The following is a 19907-nucleotide window of genomic DNA, read 5'->3' as shown; positions in this document are numbered from 1 at the left end:
TAAAATAATATGGGAATAACATTCTTGGGAGAGGTGGAGACATGACTGTCTTTGGATATTAGTATTTGGAAAGGTGGTTCAAGTCCTATAAGGTTTTAAATAAATGTTTTAAAATGATTTGGGTTGTATATAATAGCCAGGAGATAAGCAAGATAGTACAGTAAGTATTAGGGAAGGTTTAAGAAATGAGTAATTTTCTTGTCATCCCCTTCTAAATGAGACATCACTTTGAAATCTTTTCTAATTTGTAATTAGCTAGAAGTTTTCATGTTAAGAGATTCTTAACAGTGCTCTGGGGTGGAAGTTCTCCTTCACTTTTATTTACCCCAACTTACATGTTCTTTACTCTGCTTTAATTCTAATAATTTTAGGTCATTTTTGTTAAAGCCTATAGGAGTAGATACATACATTTGTATACATTTTTCCTTTTTCTACTTTCTAGAAAATGAATGGTCATCTCCGGTTATTGAATATTGCATGTGCTGCAAAGGCTAAGTGGAGACAAGTTGTGCTGCAAAAAGCCTCCCGGGAGTCCCCTCTGCATTTCAGTCTTAATGGAGGAAGTGAGAAGGGATTTGGTATTTTTGTTGAAGGAGTAGAACCTAATAGCAAAGCTGCTGATGCAGGACTGAAACGTGGTGATCAGGTAAGTCAGCAATTTTCAACCTTTTTCATCTCGTGGCACACATAAACTAATTACTAGAATTCTGTGACACATCAGAAAATATATTTTTTTTGCCAATCTGACAGAAAAATAGATATAATTTTTATTAATTCACACTGCCCAGTTATTGTTGTGTTGGCTCTTGTTATTTTTTTATTTGCCGATATAAGGGAAAAGAGGTAATGCTCCTGACTAAGTAGTGAGGTATTGTGTGTCTTAAAAGTCGCTGAGGTAAGTGGATAACCGACCACTTAAATTAAAGCCTGCTTGCCCTGGATGTTGTGACTCGGTTGGTTGGGCGTCTTCCTGTGCACCAAAAGGTTGCTGGTTTGATTCTCCGGCAGGAGGCAGCTGATTGATGATTTGTTCTCACATCGATGTTTCTTTTTCTACCTCTTCCTTCCTCTCTCCTGGGGGGCAGCTTAAGTTTTTTAACTTAAAACATTTTTTTTTAATCCTCACCCCAGGATATGTCTCCACTGATTTTACAGAAGGAGAGAGAGAGAGAAACATCATTGTGGGAGAGAAACATTCATCAATTGACTGTCATATGCACCCTGCAAACCCGCAACCTAAGTACGTGCCCTGACTGAGAATTGAACTTGCCACCTTTTGGTGTACGGGACAGTGCTCCAAGCAACTGAGTTACCCAGCCAGGGCTAAATTAAAGCCTTCCTATGAGTGATATGTCTGCTACTTCTTTTGTCACCTACTATTTCTTCAAATAAACATGATCAATTTAAGGAAGTATTGTTAGAGCTTTTTGAGATGTGGTATTTTAAAGTGGCTTATTTTAAAATGTATTTGTCATATATCTATCACTTTTAATGGGAAATTTGATATAGTATGGCCAGAAACAGCATAGTTGTCTGGGCACTATCAACATGACCTTTTTGAATGGTCCTGCCCGTCCTCTAAGGATTAGGAAGCTGTATATCTGGCAACTTCAAAGTATTTCAGAAAGCTCAGTATATGAGTTAGCACCCTTGGGAGGTTGGAAGGAGCAAGCACTTCCATTCATAGCACTCTAAAATGTAAGTGGCTTGAGATTACCATAAATGATGGTTTCAGCTTAAATAATGTTCATATGATATAATAGACTACAATTCATAAGCAGTGAGCCAGGTAAGGGACTAGGGGAAAGGAGATACTCAGAGAAAGTTGGTAGGGATTTATTCTCTCCTTATAGGCATTAAGTAACTGTAGTGCGGCATATTTCAAAATCTGATTACTGACAACCTTATTACTAAAATATGCGATTCCTAGGCTCACATCAGTCCTATTAATCACGTTCTCCAGATCTGAAGTCTGTGAATCTGTATTTTTAACAAAGCTCTCTAGATGATTCTTATGTACAGCAAAGAGTGGTTTCCCAAATCTAGCTGAATCACTTGGGAAGCTTACTTTTCCCCATTTTACAATTTTGGTTAGTTCATCCATTAATTGAGAATGTAGCTTTATATTACTTTTAACTGAACCATACTATTTTTTAATTTTTTTTTTTTCATAATTTTTGGGCATTCACATTAGAAGTTCTGTATCTCAGAACAGGAATCCCCAACCAGGGGGGACTTTGCCCCCCAGGAGAAATTTGGCAATGTCTGGATATATTTGTAGTTGTCATGACTTGGGGATTACTACTGGCATCTGGTGGATAGAGGCCAGGATGCTGCTATACTGCCTATAACACCTCACAATAGAACAGCCCCCACAACAAAGAGTTATCCAACCCAGATGTCAATAATACAGACAGTTAAGAAACTCTGATATAAAGTTGTAATGATCCCCTTTTTTCCTTCAGGGGGCTTTTTAAAAAATAGAGATTTCTCAGCCTTACCTGGGATTGCTTATTAAGAATATCTAGTACTTAGGATCCTGGAGTCACTATATTTATTATTTCAGGAATTTATTGTGAACACATTTAAGAATCTTATTCACAGAAAAAAGTACTGAAATCAAATTATTTCATTTCTGAGAGAAGAAAATAAATAATCATGCTTTTACTTCTTCCTTCAATCCTCCCGTCATTGAAATTATCTGAGATTTTATTTCTAGATTATTAAGTCGTTTTTTAACATTCTTCTTTAAGAATGCTTTTGACATTTGCATTAAGTTACATAATTTTATTACTTACTAGAGGCCAGGTGCATGAAATTCGTGCACAGGGGGGTGGTCCCTCAGCCCGACCTGCACCCTATCCAGTTTGGGAGCCCTCAGGGGATGTCCTACTGACAGCTTGGGCCCACTCCCCATGGTTCTCTGCTCTCTGCGGGGCCTGCCTGCTCCACACCATGGGGATGGGCAAGCAGGCCCTGCTGGGTGCTGCCTGCGGCCCCCGCTTGCCTGCTCGTGGGTCGCTGCAGCGACGGTCAAGCAGGCCCTTCTGGGTGCTGCCTGCGGGCACACTTGGCTGCTGGGCTCATGTTGCTGGGGTGACGCCACCAGCGTCCTGCCCTGGCCGCTATGGGCACTGCCATCTTTGTCGCAGAGTGATGGTTAATTTGCATATTACTCTTTTATTAGATAGGCTAATTATTTAGACATTTATACCTACCTTACTAATTTCATTGATTGCCTTCATTTCATCTGTGCCATATGTCCCCATTCATTGGTTTCATCTCATTGTCTTCTAGTACTTTTTTGAAAAAGGGCAAATGGGTGCTATAGTTTTATGTGTCATTGCATGTCTGATGATGCTTTTATTCAGTAAAGTATAAAATTTTTTGGTCCCAGTTTTTTTTCCCTCACAATTTTTTAGTCACAGATAAGTATCATGTCATTTTAGTGCTTGTTGCTTAAGAGAAGTCCAAACCAACTTTTATATTTATTTTTTAGGTAGCTTTGGTCCCTAACCTCACCCCTACAGTAATGCTTATAGCTTCTTGTTTTCTATCCTTGGAATTCAAAATTTTCATGAGATATGTTTAAAAATCTTTTAATTTTTTAATTTTTATTTTTATATACTAGAGGCCCATTGCAGGAAGTTTCCTGCAAGAATAGGGCTTCCTTGGGCCTATTCCTGCAAGAACAGGACTTCCTGGGGACAGAGCAAAGCAGAGAAGGGAGCGAAGCCGGAAGCGGGCTTCACTCCCTCCCGTCTCCGCCGCCTTGGCTCCTTCCTGTGTCCGCTGCCTCGGCTCCCTCCCTTCCCCGCCACCTCGGCTCCCTCCCTTCCCCCCCGCCTCGCTCCCTCCCTTCTCCGCCACTTCGTTCCCTCCCGTGTCCGCTGCCTCAGCTCTACTCCCGTCTCTGCTACCTCTGATCTGTTCCCTTCTCCACCGCTTGGCTCCCTTCTGCAGTGCTTGGCTTCCTTCTACACTGTCTTCAGTCTTCACTGGGCGCCTGTGTATGCAAATTAACTGCCATCTTTGTTGGGTTAATTTGCATACTCTTATTGGCTGGTGGGGGTAGTGAAGGTATGGTCAATTAGCATCTTTGTCTTTTATTAGTGTAGATACTAGAAGATCCAGTTCAGTATATAGACTAGATATTTTCAACTCAGGGAATTTTACTTCTGTGATTTTTTAATTTCTTTTCCTACTACTTTGTTTCTCACTCTTTTTGTATCCTTTGGGAATCTTTGTGTCAGTTCCTGAGGTCTGTCCTCTGTGCTGCTTTCTTTTTTGTTCAATATGTTTATTTCTTTATCCCTTTCCCTTGGAATTAGTATTCTTTTTTTTCCCCTTAGAATTAGTATTCTTTAAATACACTTCCTGTGTGATTCTGAGGCACAGCAAGTTTGAGAAGCCCTTCTGTTTGAAGTATCAGCAGTGTCACGTGGAAGAACCAAATTACAGTTTGTGCTGCTTTCTTTTGGACTGCCTGATTCAGCAGTGGCAGGAAATGTTACTAGATATATTCAGAGTACCACTTTTATCTCTTTTAAATGCAATAAATTTTCACTTGGAATGTTTCATAAAATTTGTATGTACACACAGGCAATACTTTTTATGGACTGATGGCATGATTAAAAATTTTCCTTCATAAAAACCAACCTATGTCATTTTTTAAATTTCTCTAATATGATTCCAGAGAGAATGAACTTTTAAAAAATGTTTATAGTAGAGATTTGGGTAAATATAACAGTATTGAGGAAAAAAATTAAACAGTAATCCCACTTCTCAGAGATAACCATTGTTCACTTACAGGCACATTTTATTCGTTTCATTTCATTTACTTTTTTTTACCATTAAACTTAAGGTTTCAGAGGTAACTGATACTGTTTCTGTCTTAATTTATATTTTTCAAATACTTTTCTGAAGATAATGGAAGTAAATGGACAAAACTTTGAGAATATTACATTTGTGAAGGCCCTTGAAATTTTGAGGAATAATACTCATCTTGCACTTACTGTAAAGACCAACATTTTTGGTGAGTTTTGTTTTAAAAATTGAGCTTTTTTTGTAACAGAAAAAGAATCATTATAATGTAAAGGATAGTAAAATGTAAACATGTTTCTAGCTATTTGAATATTTTTAGGATCTTTGGTGTTGGGATATGTAGTATTTTATTTATATTTTTAGACTGAAAGGGAGGGAGGGGGGAGAGAGTCAGAGAGAGAGACATTTATTGGTTGCCTCCCACACATGGCCCAACTGGGATGGAGCAAACCGCAACTCAAGTACATGCCCTTGACTGGAATCGAACCTGCAACCCTTCGGTGCAGGGGCGGAAGCTGTATCCACTGAGCATACCAGCCAGGGCTAGAAAGTACATTTTAAAACATGTGTACAACTATATTCAGTCAGCCATTTATAAAATGTCTAATGAGAAACTATTATGTACTTTACTTTGTAGGAAGATACTGAGTAAGACTTAGAATGACCGAATGAAACTTAGAAATCAGAATTAGGTTTCCCCACCCTCCACCCCCTGCTAATGTGCAAATCATTCTACTTCTAATGTTTTAGCTAGGTCAGTGGTCGGCAAACTGCGGCTCGGCAAACCGCGGCTCGTGAGCCACATGCGGCTCTTTGGCCCCTTGAGTGTGGCTCTTCCACAAAATACCGGCTCTTCCACAAAATACCGACTTCTGCACATGGGCCACGAAGTTTCAATCGCACTGTACATGCACACCTGCACATGGTATTTTGTGGAAGAGCCACACTCAAGGGGCCAAAGAGCCGAATGTGGCTCGCGAGCCGCAGTTTGCCGACCACAGAGCTAGGTTTTTGAAATAATAATACGAATGCCAGATTAGATGTTTCATGGAAATAAATTGAGTAAAACATTGAATTAAGCAGTAAATTATAAATTTATAATAACAAATTTGTTATTATAAAAAAAGTAGAGTATTTTTACATACTCTACTTTTATGTGAAAATGTTGATTATTGTGCCTGAAGTGTGTTTTGATCCTGTTTATATTTGATTGAACCAATGGCTAAGCCGTACTTTTAACTTAATCTATTTGTTGTTGAGTTTTTTAGACATTTAGGAATGACTTTCTGTAGTTTGGTTTTATTAGATGCCATTGAGTTTCCCTGAAATTCTGAGAGGGGAAACAGTATAACAATTGGAAACTATCAAAGAAAATTTGAGTCTTTACTAAGTAGAGAGGGAAAAGTTTCTCATAGGTCCTTTAGGTTGCAGTTTGAGAAGTAAGAATTGAATTTAAAAGCTATGCCTATGGAAAAGGAAGTGTGTCTATTTTTTTCCTCTTTGGCTCCTCTTTGTACTGCACTTAGTCATAATGAAAAATGAAACATGTTGTTTTTCCTCATTTCACTTGAGTTCCTTTTACTGAATTACCTCATGTGAAGTTATGGTAAGTAACCATCTATTTGCAATTCCTAATATTGTATTCATTAAGCAACAAATGAGTAAGTCTTGCCAGATTTTGGATTTCCTGGAATTTGGAACTAGTATCTAGAAACATCAACTTTTGGGTTAAACCAAAAGGGTTCTGATTTTGAAAAATGTGAAAGCAGAGCTTGCTCTATTACCAAGACCAAATTATTTAGTCTCTTCAAGCTTCAGTTTCTCCAACTCTGTGTTTTATAGGGTTCTTACACTTTTAACTTTTTGTACCTGGCACATAATAATTACTAACTGATATCAAATATTATGTATAAAAATACAAAAATAGTATAACATACTGGTTAACAACATGGATCTTGGGAGACAGTAAAATAGATCTAAAGGCTGCAATACTACTAATAGAGATGTCCTGTGGAAAAAAGTGACGCTGCTTTTGGACTTCTCTCTATTGCAGTTTTTATGCCACTACTCACAGCCATCCGAAATCCTCCTTCCTCTAGTAGACAACCTCCACCTGATCCACATTTCATGTTTAGACGCAGTAAATGTCTGCAGAGAAAAAAACAGCTGGTATTCTCAGATGACATTCTTCCTGCTCTGGAATTTTAGTTCATCAGATCCTCTTGGCCTTCAAAACTTTCTAACACCTTTTAAAATCCCACCACTCCGATAATTTATTATTAGCATTTAAATATTTTTAAATTTATTTTTTTGATTTCAGAGAAGAGGGGAGAGGGAGAAAGAGATAGAAACATCAATGATGAGAGAGAATCATTGATCAGCTACTTCCTACACACCCCACATTGGGGAACAAGCCCGAAACCCGGGTATGTGCCCCGACCAGGAGTCGAACCACAGCCTCCTGGTTCATAAGTCGACACTCAACCACTAAGCCACTCCGCTGGGGAGCATTTTCATTTTTTAATAAAAGTAATACACGGATATTTTTTGAAAATTAAAACACTAAAGAAAGATGCATCATGGAGCTATACTGTGAACAATATTCTTTACCTTTCCACATCAGTTCATACAGATTTACTCTTGTATAATTGTTATTGCATAGAATTCCATTGCATTATCATCGCAATCTATTGAGTTGATGTCAACTCAAATATATGTTTTAAGTTATTACCAGTTTTTGCTATTTACAATTATGTAATAAAAATTCTTTGTGCTTATCTTTTATGCTTATATGACACACCTATAAATTTCTCAAAGTGGAAGCAGTTTCCAAAAGTTTACTCGAGTCTGCATACTACACTTCATTCATCAGTGTTTAAGAATGCCTCGGGCCCTAACCGGTTTGGCTTAGTGGACAGAGCATCGGCCTGCGGACTGAAAGGTCCCAGGTTCGATTCCGGTCAAGGGCATGTACCTTGGTTGTGGGCACATCCCCAGTAGGAGGTGTGCAGGAAGCAGCTGATCAATGTTTCTCTGTCATCGATGTTTCTAGCTCTCTATCCCTCTCCCTTCCTCTCTGTAAAAAATCAATAAAATATATTTAAAGAAAAAAAAATGCCTCGGCAGTGGGCATACTCAACTTTAGTTATTGTTGTATTCTTTAATAATGAGAGTGGTTGAGCACTTTTTCATGTGTGTTATAAAGTCTTTTTTTTTTTTATTGGTTTTTAGAGAGAGAGGAAAGGAGAGGGGAAGAGAGAGAGAAACATTGATGAGAAAACAACACATTACTGGCTGCCTCGTGTTCCCTGACCTGGAATTGAACTAGCAAAAAAAACAACAACACACACACGATGCCCAACCAACTGAACCACACCAGCCAGAGCTATAAAAAGTATTTTATTTGTCCATTTTTATGCTGAGTTACTCATCTGTTGATACGTTTGAATGTGCTATCATTTTGTCTTAATGGTTGTAAATATTTTTCCCAAATTAGAAACTACTTTGTACACTGTTGAGTCGCCTTACATACACACTATAGCCAGAATTATCTGCTGCCCATTCAGAGATTTACTGTTGTTCTTAACATTTCCTTTACCACAGGAACTTTGAAGTAGAGATTTCCTCTACCTAGACACATTCCTCCTTCCCCTCCTGTTGCTTAGTTAAAAATCTACTCACTTTATTGACCTCTTCATACACAGTGACTTACTTAAAGAAAATTTTCCCTTTCTTGCTATCTCTATTAGTTTCTCTCATTATGTTCTCTCTGTCCCTTATGTCTTCTCTGTATTGTAGACTGTATGTTCCCCAATAGGAGGGCTCTGCAGACATGTAGTATAGTACCTGACATTTATTTACAGGTCGGCAAATATTTTTTGAATGGGTGGATATCTTGATTTTAGCTCAAAAAAGCATTTTTACCTTTACCACGTGGCTTAAAATAAAGTGAATATAAAAAGAGAAACTGAAAGTCAGTTATTGTATCTTAATAACTGCCTTTGTAAACAGAGTATCTTTGAAAGGTGACTCCTAAAGATTTCCATTGTTTTGAAGGCAGAAATGTGCTCTTCATAAGCTTGCAATATACTCTGGTAGTGTGAAATCATTCTGGTTGAAACTTTCAAAATGGTCCAGTGTTACAACTAAAAACCAAATTATTTATGGTGGTAATGTGTCAGTTCTTAAGGCTTTGTCCATTTGAATCTTCCTTATTGGTCCTTGATGTTGTGGAAAACTGATTTATCCCCCAAAATAAGTGAAAGTATCGCAGTTCTCTGTGGTTGGGGTGTCAGTGGGCACATTTATACAGTTTACAGCTTGTCTTCTATGGAGGTACAGAGTAGTATTGCTTAAAGTTATAACTGTTAAGCTTAAGTTCCACATCTCATGGGGCTGAAGACCCGTATATTTAAAAATATGCAGCCACCATCTTTCTTTCATTCAGACACCCCCCGCCCCCCAGGCACCACAAGTTTTTAGGAAAGTTTCCTTCTACTTTAGCATTTATCTTTTTAGTGTGTGTTTTTTTCTTCTAGCAGTTGATCTGTCTTATTTAAGAACACACATTTATTTAAACACCACCAAAAAAAACTTTTTCATGATATTACTTAATGAAAAAAAAGGTGGCAGCTTTTTCTAACTGGAAAATGAGTCACTTAATAGCTTCTAGATATATAGCCTCTTACAGATATTTCTTTCTTTTGCCTGATCCCAGGGAGATAAAGCTCCTCTCACAAGTTGAAAAATTGAATCTTGGCAAAGAGATTGCTAGATAGGCAAGTCCCCCAATGCATGTTTATCCTCCTTAAGGATGAAGTAACACACCAGACTTAGGGTCGAAAGACAGTTATCTAAGGACAATTGGTTTTTCACTCCAGACCACTGCAGTGAATGTTTATTAGTTGCTTTACTTTATTAAGTCTCATGAGTGTAACATTGAGGAAGTTGTCATATGTTACCAAATGTAGTACTATTTATTTTTGGTAAAAACTGGTCAAGCAAAGCTCTTCCCATTTTTTTAATGGGTAACTTTTGCAAAACTGAGCCTAATATATTACTTATATCTCCTCTCACCTTATCATTAGAAGTAACATAAATAATAGAATTTGAATATCTGTTTTAATAAAATCTGAGTTGATGAGCAGTTATATAGCTTATTTTCTAAATAGGAACCCCAGAACTTCTCAAACATGCTGGCTGGCTGTCTACCTCCTTTTCATTTTCCTCACTTTTTATTTTTAATCACTCTTAGACAACATCAGCAGTATAGTCAGGTATAAAAACTACAACGAGAAATGGATATAACTGATTAGGGAAGGATATAAATTTCATGAATAAATAAGGCTGTGAAAGGTCAAGTGCTAAAAAGTGATTGTTTATTCTCAAAATTTGCTGTTAATATAAAAGCTTTCTAACCTGAAGAAATGACAAGTTTATTTATTTATTCCCACAGTGTTCAAAGAGTTACTTAGTAGGACTGAACAAGAAAAATCTGGTGTTCCTCACATTCCCAAAATTGCTGAAAAAAAAAGTAATCGCCATTCAATCCAGGATGTACCAGGAGATATTGAGCAGGCACCACAGGAGAAAGGAAATAAGAAAGTAAAAGCAAATACTGTTTCAGGTGGAAGAAACAAAATCAGGAAAATTTTGGATAAAACACGATTTAGTATCTTGCCTCCCAAACTATTTAGGTATGTAATGCCATTCTCAGTCATATGGGCATTTTCCTGTTGACTATAAATTTTTTATTTTGGGGAAGTGAAATTTGGGTCAGTTTTGGTTTTTATACAACTAATGCATCATAAAATCTACACGTGATCCATAAATAAAAAAGAATAAATTCTGAATGTCTCCCATCTTTTCATTGAAGTTACCAGTTTTAGATTATATAGTCTTCTATTAGCCTTCTTTTGAATTTTAGAAACAACTGCCATTTTATAAAATCTTTTTTTGCGGGGGAGAAGGGGGTATATTTTTGGTATAGTTTCAGTCCTTTTACCTACAAATTTGGACACCTTAAATCTTGGGACACATTCACTAATTGTAGGTTTTGTTTTTTAAATTAACTTTCTCTTATTGCACTGTTTATTCCCTCTTGAATTCTAATGCTGGCCTTATTAATCAAATGTATTTCTATTTCCAAAATGAGATGTCACTAAAACTGAGTAAAAGTTCAAGATTTTCTATGTAAATTAAGGTCTATAAAGTACTGATGAAATCAATCCACTGAAGTGTCATGACTGGAAATGAGTCTGGTATATATTATGTCTGTGTATATTCTACATTATCTACTTCTTTAAGCAATCACAAAAGTTCTAATCAAATACAGTACTTAAGCAGAGTAGGCCGGCACAGTCAAGGAAAAAAAGTAAGAATATTCAAACAAAACTTGCTCAAAGAAAATACTTATTTGGCTTCTGGTTCCTGGCACTATGACAGATGATAATTATCAAGCTGAAAAGAGGTAGTTCCTACCTCTAAGGAATTCATATCAGAAACCCTTTCACATTTATTATACATTAGGCACAATGTCCAGAGATAGAAATATGGATTGATAAATAGAACAAGTTTCTTGTCCTTCAAGAGTTGATTATCTAAAAGGGAAAGCAGGCCAATGGTGCATTAGAGGATGATAAATGCTTTGATAATGTCCAAAAGCATGAACAAGCCTGGTAAGTTTGAATAGATAGAGTGTGTGTGTGTGTGTGTGTGTGTGTGTGTGTGTGTGCGCGTGCGTGCCTAAAGGTGAAGCAGGAGAGATCGGTAAGTGCTAGGATATGAAGGATTTTTAATATTATGCCACAGATAAGGACTTTATTATATCTTACTAGGGAGCCAGAGAAAACATGACGTGATAAGATTTGTGCTTTTAGGAACTTCTCTGTTAGCGTGTTTGTAGTTTGGGGTTGAAGATGCAGCAAAATTAGCAGTAATAGCGAGGAGACTAATTGGGAGGCAACTTTGAAATAGGTAAACGTCAGTGCTCATCTTTTATGTCAAGATCTCAAAAGATTTCCTGATTGGGAAATGTTCTCCTTCTTGAAATGTTATTTCCAGTCTGGGGAACAAATTTGCTCTTCATTTAATTTGGGGCTCACAGAGGATTGAAACATCCTGAGCTCTGTTCTTGATGTCACTCATGTCTAGAAGGTTTATTACTCATTCCTTTCGGAATAACTGCTCTCCTGAAGCAAGTGGTCTATAAAAGTCATAACTTTAAAATAGCAAAGTTCTTATAATATGAGCATACTGTAGCAGCACAGCAAACACTAAGAAAAGGCTTGTTCTAACAAATGAGCATTGAGTAAGGAGAATGTAAGAGGGCCAGCTCACACTGAAGAGATTGGGGACGATTTGGCATGAGCAGAAGTCACTGTATGAAGGCACTGAGGGAAAGGAAAAAGGATGGAGGACTAGAGGCAGAAAAGAGTGTACAAGAGGAGTTCCTCAGGAGGTAATGCCCTGAGTTCCATTTCCAGAAACCCTGATGGGTTTGGTCTGGAATACATGTATCTTCCTTAAGTGGTTCCCATTTTCAACAGTGGCACAGTTGTGATATTTGTCATCAAAAACCAGAGTACACTGATTGTAACTGATTTTAGCTTGTTAACTTCACATTCCAACCAGCTATATTCAGGTTTCAGATAGCTAAGTCAATATCTCGTCTCCACAGTGTCTCCTTCAGGAGTAGGAATTGGTTACTCCACTTGGATTCCTTGCCAGACAGTTGGTCCTGTCCAGAAATGTCCAAGCTTAGAAAAAGACCCTGAGTTCAAATAGCCTACAAGAGTTATTTTTACTTTTGGTTTACAGGATAAGTATATAAGAAATGCTATTGTGTTTTATTGGTCTAATTGTGTTATGACTGTATTTCCAATAATAACCCTTCCTCCCTCATTAGCCTAGGTGGGTTGGGATTCAGATTGGGATTTAGATAGGATCATTTGGTATGGACCAAATATGCTCAAGGACATTTTGACAGGACCAGATTTCAAGACTTTTTGGATGTACTGTCTCTATGGATGTTTTAGACAGGACCAAATGTCCACCAATCTTTGACTTCTATCTTTGGTTACAGCAGAGACATGGAAATGTCCAAGGAGCAATTAATTAAATATTTTCAAGCATTATTTCTTTTTATTGGTACCAAAAAAAAGATCTAGTAGAAGTTTTACTTAAACTCAGAAGGGATTTTTTTTATTTATTACTTAACAAATATTTATTGAGTCTCTTGCTTTGTGCCAGTAGGAGGCTGCTGGCTATGAATACAAACATGAATAAAATGCTGCCCTTCATTTTAAACTGGCTTTCTCTTCTAAACATGTTTTGGTTAAGTAAAATGCTATTTCAGCCATATAAATACCAAGAAATAGATTATTTTAATAGAAATTATAAAGGTTTTCTATTGAAATCCATTTCGCAGAGGGAACTGATTTATTTTACTTTCCAGAGTGGCCATTTTTCATTTTTGAGAATGTATGTCATATTTCTTGACACTTAATCATTAAAAATGAATTTAGACAACCCCTTTTGTTATACATGCAAAAGAATCACTAGAGAGAAAACTTCTATAGAAAAGTAGAGTACATGAAACAGATGCTCTGCATCAATAATAATCAAGGACATACAATTTAAACAGGAAAGTGTATAATTAAAGATCAACAAAAAGAATAGTTAGGGCCAGAATTGATAACATCCTGTCCTACATAATAAAAGCCTAATATGCAAATCAACTGAACGGCAGAATGACTGGTTGCTATGACACACACTGACCACCAGGGGGCAGATGCTCAATGCAGGAGCTGCCCGCAGGCTCCAGGCTGGTGAGCGAACGCAGGTGCCAGCGGGGGCCCCCCGATTGCCCGCTGATCGCCCCACAGATCGGCCCTGATTGTCAGCCAGGCCTAGGGACCCTAACTGTTCATGAATTTGTGCACCAGGCCTCTAGTAGAGTAGATAATAAGCTTAGACTGCTGTGGAAATATAAAATGATGCAACCTTTCTGTAAAGCATTTGGGCAGGTTTTTTATGAAGAACTTTAAGAAGGTTCATACCTTTGATTCAATAATTCCATTTCTAGTAACAATTAAATTCAGGTTTAATTTATGGATGTTCTCAGTAATATTATCTATAATAAAACAAAATTGGGAATACCCTAAATGTTCAACTACAAGCAATTGGTTAAGTAATTGTGCTATGTATACTGCAAAACTGACTAGAAGACAAATGATTGTGGTTTTTATTAGTAATTTTTTCTTCCTTACTTGCTTGTTTCCTGTATTTTTTAAGTTTTCTACTTTGAATACTTGTTTTTTAATGAAAATAAAATGAGTTGAATGCCCCAATTTCTGAACATCTCCTATGTTCCAGGACTCTGGAAAGGGCACTTGGTCTCTGCCTTTTGCAGCACACTTCTCTAAGAGTAGAGGATAAGTTGTCAGAGAGAGACTATGAGAAAGAATGTCTACATCTGTGAGATGAGCAGAAGAGAGTGAATTCGAGGAAGGAACAAATAAGAACAGATACTTCTCAAAATCCCTAGCCATGTCATCATTTTAAAATGCAAGAATGCTCCTGAAAATTAGAAGTTAAAAAAAAAAAGTTACTGATTTTGAATAACATCTGTAGATTAAGACATAGCAATGTGGTTTTTATTGACCTAAGATTATTTCACAATTCAGGAACTCTGATCTCCTATGTTTTTAATCACTCATATTATTCATTGTAGCAGTCCAAGAAATAGACTGCCTTATTTTCTTATCAGAAATTATTGTTCCTCCTCATTTCTTGTCAGCATATGTTTTTTTCTTTTAGTATTGGGATTATTTTTTATTTCATATTGATATTTACATTGCCTTTTTAGTTTCATAATATAAAACTAAAATATACTTTAAATAAATTTAGTGTCAGGGAATTATTAAGGAATTTTTCAAAACTGTCTTGTTTCTATTACTGCATCACCTCAGGAGACTGTTTTGGTAAGAAATGACATAATTACTTGCAAATAGGCTTTATTCGGCTTCCAAACAAGCATGGATATTTTGCCAATCAGATACTATTTCATTCATGTCATAGCATGAGTTGTACTTAACATGACTATAGTTTTCATTTATACATGCTCACACTTAATTAACATGGATTTGTAACCAGCTTTAAATTATTATAACTGGGGGCGGGGCGGGGCTGGGCAGGAAAAAAATTATTATAACTGTACAGTGTCAAATCTATTGCTTATTAAAAAGCAGAATTAATGTTAAATAAGATCAGTAGAGAGTTAAGAACTTAGAATATTTTGTACATTTCTCTTAGTCTCTAAATTTCAATTTATTGCAGCTAATACAACCTATTTTAATAGAAAATTGCAACATTTTAACATTGTTAAAGTTGTTTTTAACAACTTTTAAGAGATTAGTAGGACCAGCTACTAATCTCTTTTAACAGTTTGCTTCCTTGGATTCAGTTATTTGACCCTCTGTGTCCAAAAACTAGCAGGTTTGTTTTCAAAAATTTATAAAAGAAAGACCATTATATTTTTTAAAAGTCTCGCATTTCCTACATAATTTAAATTTTTGCCAAATTACTTATTAAGCTGTAGATACTATATCTGTGAAAGGCCCCTGCCTCCTTTTTTTCTCTTACCTAATCTTAAAACATTTAGCTCTGATCTTCAGGGAAACACACCTAATTTTAAGGAGCCAATTTAACACAAACTCAAATTACTTATTAAATAAGATATTTCCTTTGCTTTATCTGTTAAATTAGACTGACTTCTCTACTCAGGGAAACACTTCTATTTCTGTAGTGCCTTTACCTGTCATACCCACCCTGACCCCTACTGTATTGCAGGGTGAATTGCTTAAAATCCTTTCTTACTTCTGTTCAATTTTAATTTTGGTAAAAATACTTCACCATCTTCTTAAAAATAGGAACCCTATTTTTCTCTGTGCCAGATGTTCACCTACATTGCCTAATTTAATCCTTAAAGTAATCCTGGGAGATAGTGTTACTCACGTTTTTAGATGAAGAAATCAAGGACTAGAAACAGAAAAGTCCCTGAGGTCACACAACTAATTACCCAGGTTTTTCTGACATAGCTTGCTCTTGAAATGCTTACCTTTGCTGTCTTCTATGTCTCCATGCTTTTTCCTGACTCCTCTGCTCTCTCTCTTGTCCTGGCTCTTTCTTCTTTGTCTGGCTATTAACACTCCTTTAGTTGTTTATTTAACAGTCCTCTACATTTCATCTTGCATAGTTTCCTAATCTGCCTAAATCCTATTTTTTTACTCCCAATATATTCTAGATGTATCCCATATTACTCATTTTTCATTAATCCATTCCATGCTAATAGGTAAGTATTCTGTAATATCTCTGTTTGTATGTGTAGCAAGGTCTAGGTAAAATGCTGCATTCAATAAAATTTAGATGAAAATTAATATTAACCTAAAGCATTGGTTTTAATATAAGCATAATCCTTAGAAATAAGTGGTATTTTGATTATTGATGCTGATGGAAACTTTTCCTTTTTATGGTTATTCCATGTTTGGGTAGGACTGTTTTCCTGTGTTTTATAGGACTTTTGCAGTTATCTAAAAGTTAAGTGACAGTTATGTTTCTATGTTTTTATTTTTCACTTAGAGTTGTTTATGTAACACTTCTAAATATTTTAAAGGAAAAGTATTTTATTTGCTTAAATATGGCCATTTAATTGATACTTGTTTTTTAAACCTTTAAAGAGAATTAACTTTCACTAACTTGTTTTCTATTCTGGTTTTGATGTTCTCATTTAGGAAACAGACAAATAATTAGACTTGAGAGATCACCAAAGAAATAATGTGCCCTTAGAATAAACATTAGAGACTATAAAGTTCTTTTCTTCCATTTTTGTGTCTGGTCCTCCTTTTTCTTCTTTTTTCTGTTTGTCACATATTTTCATTGTTATTTGTTGCTCTTCTCTGTGCCATCTTCCTGTTATTTTTTCTCTAGTGATGATTTGGACAGTGAAATTGTTCATATGTTTAAAGACCTTTCTTACTTTGTCACTTGAACCTGGCCCCACATTGTTTTTTACAACTTTCCCTTTCTTTGGTTTGGGTTTAGATTTAGACCCAACTCCATCCTTTGCTTAGACAGTGGTTCTCAACCTGTGGGTCGCGACCCCTTTGGCCGTCGAACGACCCTTTCACAAAGGTCGCCTAAGACCATCCTGCGTATCAGATATTTACATTACGATTCATAACAGTAGCAACATTAGTTATGAAGTAGCAACGAAAATAATTTTATGGTTGTGTCACAACATGAGGAACTGTATTTAAAGGGCCAGAAGGTTGAGAACCACTGGCCTAGGAGGTTTTGAAGCTTTTCTGTTAAGGGAGAGAACCTTGCTGTGGTGTTGGCTGTGTATTGTTGGATACATATATTGGTATCCATTGAAACTGGCAGATCTCAAAGGCTTCCTAAACACTCAGGTTCAATTTCTCTCCCCAAACCATTTGAAACTAACATAACTATTTCTCTATGAGGTGGTAGAATTACTTAGATGTATAAGTTACATTTTATTTGTCATTGTTAAAAGCATTTTATTGCCATTTTCATTACTACAGTTGCCCTTTTTTTAAAAAATTAATCTAATTGTTAAAGTCACCACTTTGAATTGGTTCTATATGCCTTAGTGCACGGAGAACAGTAATGTTTACTATTAGAACCCTCAAATACTTTAAAGTGATATATGACATTCTTTTGAAGTGACGGAGGCCTGAGCCAATCACAAGACGACAGCATTGTGGGAACGAGACACTGTAGACACAGTCTGGCTATAATGCCTATTCCTGGAACACTGTCATCTAGCAGCCCGGATCTTCTTCAGCCTACTACCAGCATGTTGGATTTTTCCAATCCTTCAGGTGATTTTCTGTGTGATTTTTTTTATAGCAATATTGTACCAAATGGACAAATAGATGGTTAGGCCTTGTGCAACAAATGCTAGGTTTACTTGCAGACTTCTTTTCCTACCTCTAGATTATGACTTAATTCAAAAAGCTAAAGACAAGAGTTTGTCTTTTTGTCTAAGCTGAAGTGATACTTCTTCTACAACTTTTTTTTCTTCCTCAATACTGAACTCAGATGTTAACTCATTGGGGAAGCCCAGGTCCCTTTGTAATAGTTAGTCCCGCCTTTTCCAGAAATCTCTAGCACGAAAATTTTTGTTGTCTCTCAACAAAAATTTTTGCTTGTCATAAGAATTTATTTCCATATCTGTGTGTTTGTGTGTTCCAGAGTAGTACTTCTTATTCTGCATTCACAAGTAAAATATTTTCACATTATCAAAGCACAAATTAAATACAGTATTCATCCATGCATATCTCAGAGATATTGCAAGTTTGATTTCAGACCACCACAATAAAGCAAATATTACAGTAAAGGGAGTCATAATCTTTTTGTTATTGAAAGATCTTGCCTTCAGTTTGTAAAAACCCAGCATCTGTGAAGCTCAGTAAAGTGAAGTGCAATAAAATGAGGTCTGCCTGTATTTTCATAAGACAAGTTTTTAGGGACATATGATTTATAGATTGAATGATCCTATGGCTGTATTTTTGCCACCGGAATATGTTGAAGTGGGATTAAGACGATGAAGGGTGGGTTGTAGGGAAAGGAGAGAGAAAAGAGGGACGTTGGGGATTTGGCTGGGGGGAAAGGGGTGGAAGAGATTGGAATTTTAAAATTTAAAAACTATAAGCCTCATGGTGCTAAAATTCAGAATTCCTAAGAGGAGTTGCTACTAAATTTTATTTCAAATTGATTCCATACTTTTCTCATTGAAAACATAGTGAAAGGATTGAAGGTGCTTTTTAAAAATCTATTTAGAAAAGATCTGTCTGCAAAGCTTAGTCTGCAGCAATATAAATGACCACATATAAAATAGGTATTTAACTTATAAATTATATTTTTAAACTCCAAAATGTGCAACTTTATGAAAGGCTTTTTATGGTGCTATTTATATTTATGTTGAATAAAATGTTCATTATCAATTAATTTTAAATTCAGCTCCTTGAATTATATAGGACAGCACTGAATTTTATGTATTGCAGTACATATATGACATCAGCCAAATTTAATTAACTTGATCTATCTATCTCAGCCATGTTTATGCTGCATGTTTAAAGTTACTAAAAAGTGGGTAAAAAGCTACAGACCTGTTGAATAGTTTGCTTTTGATTGCTGACCTTTTTATGGTTCTGCTTTGTTTTTGCTGCCTACAGCTGTTGGTTTTTACTGTAAGTATTTTGAAGATTCTATACTTTTCATTGCTTACGTGTATATGTGGTATTTTATTTTTAAAAATCAAATGTGAAAGAACTGAATGAAGCAGAAAGAACGTTTCCATCCACTTATAAGATTGCCACTGTAAACTGGCATGTATTCTTTTTAAATTTTATTTATTTATGTTTTGCACGTGAATTTTTTCTTTATTTCAAGAAAAGCGATTTTAAATATAATAATGTTACATGCAATAAACCTTATATTTCAAGAAAAATGATCTTAAATATAATGTTACATGCAGTAAACACTAATTACTCAAGAAAAATGATCTTACATATAATACATACAATAAACATTAATACTTCAATAATAAAAAAAATTTAAGTATAATAATATTACCAAAACTATACTAGCATAGTATTATATCACAAAAGTTGTAGGAAATATTAAAAATGCGCAAATAACAGGATTACTTCTATTATATTCTAGAATATTTTTCCACCTCTGGCTCTATTTTTGTTCATCCGTTTATGTTGTTCATTATATTCCACAAATGAGTGAGATCGTATGATATTTATCTTTCTCCAACTTCCTTATTTCACTTAGCATGATGCTTTTAAAGTCTATTTTGTTAGATATGAGTATTGCTGCTCCAGTTATTTTTCTTTTCCATTTGCATGGAGAATTTTGTTCCATCCCTTCACTTTCATCCTGTGTCTTTTGTTTTGAGGTGGGTCTCTTGTAGCCAGCATATAGTTGGGTCATGTTTTTGTATCCATTCAGCTACCCTACACCTTTTGATTGGAGCATTTAATCCATTT

The 19907-nt window shown here is 35.9% G+C and overlaps 1 protein-coding gene across 1 annotated transcript in view; it reads left to right on the top strand.

Annotated features, from left to right (window-relative positions):
• Positions 1 to 19907, top strand: part of RAPGEF6 (Rap guanine nucleotide exchange factor (GEF) 6) — a 188132-nt gene that overhangs the window by 118974 nt on the left and 49251 nt on the right. Inside the window, 4 exon segments of the mRNA XM_005865527.2 lie at positions 443 to 646; positions 4927 to 5035; positions 10280 to 10520; positions 17572 to 17729. Of these exon segments, the coding sequence (XP_005865589.1) occupies positions 443 to 646; positions 4927 to 5035; positions 10280 to 10520; positions 17572 to 17729 (712 nt within the window).

The sequence above is a fragment of the Myotis brandtii genome, unplaced genomic scaffold (genome assembly GCF_000412655.1).
Source record: "Myotis brandtii unplaced genomic scaffold, ASM41265v1 scaffold208, whole genome shotgun sequence".
Classification (NCBI taxonomy): Eukaryota; Metazoa; Chordata; class Mammalia; order Chiroptera; family Vespertilionidae; genus Myotis; species Myotis brandtii.
The sequence above is the reverse complement of the archived record's forward strand: the minus strand, read 5'-3'. Positions and strand labels throughout refer to the sequence as shown.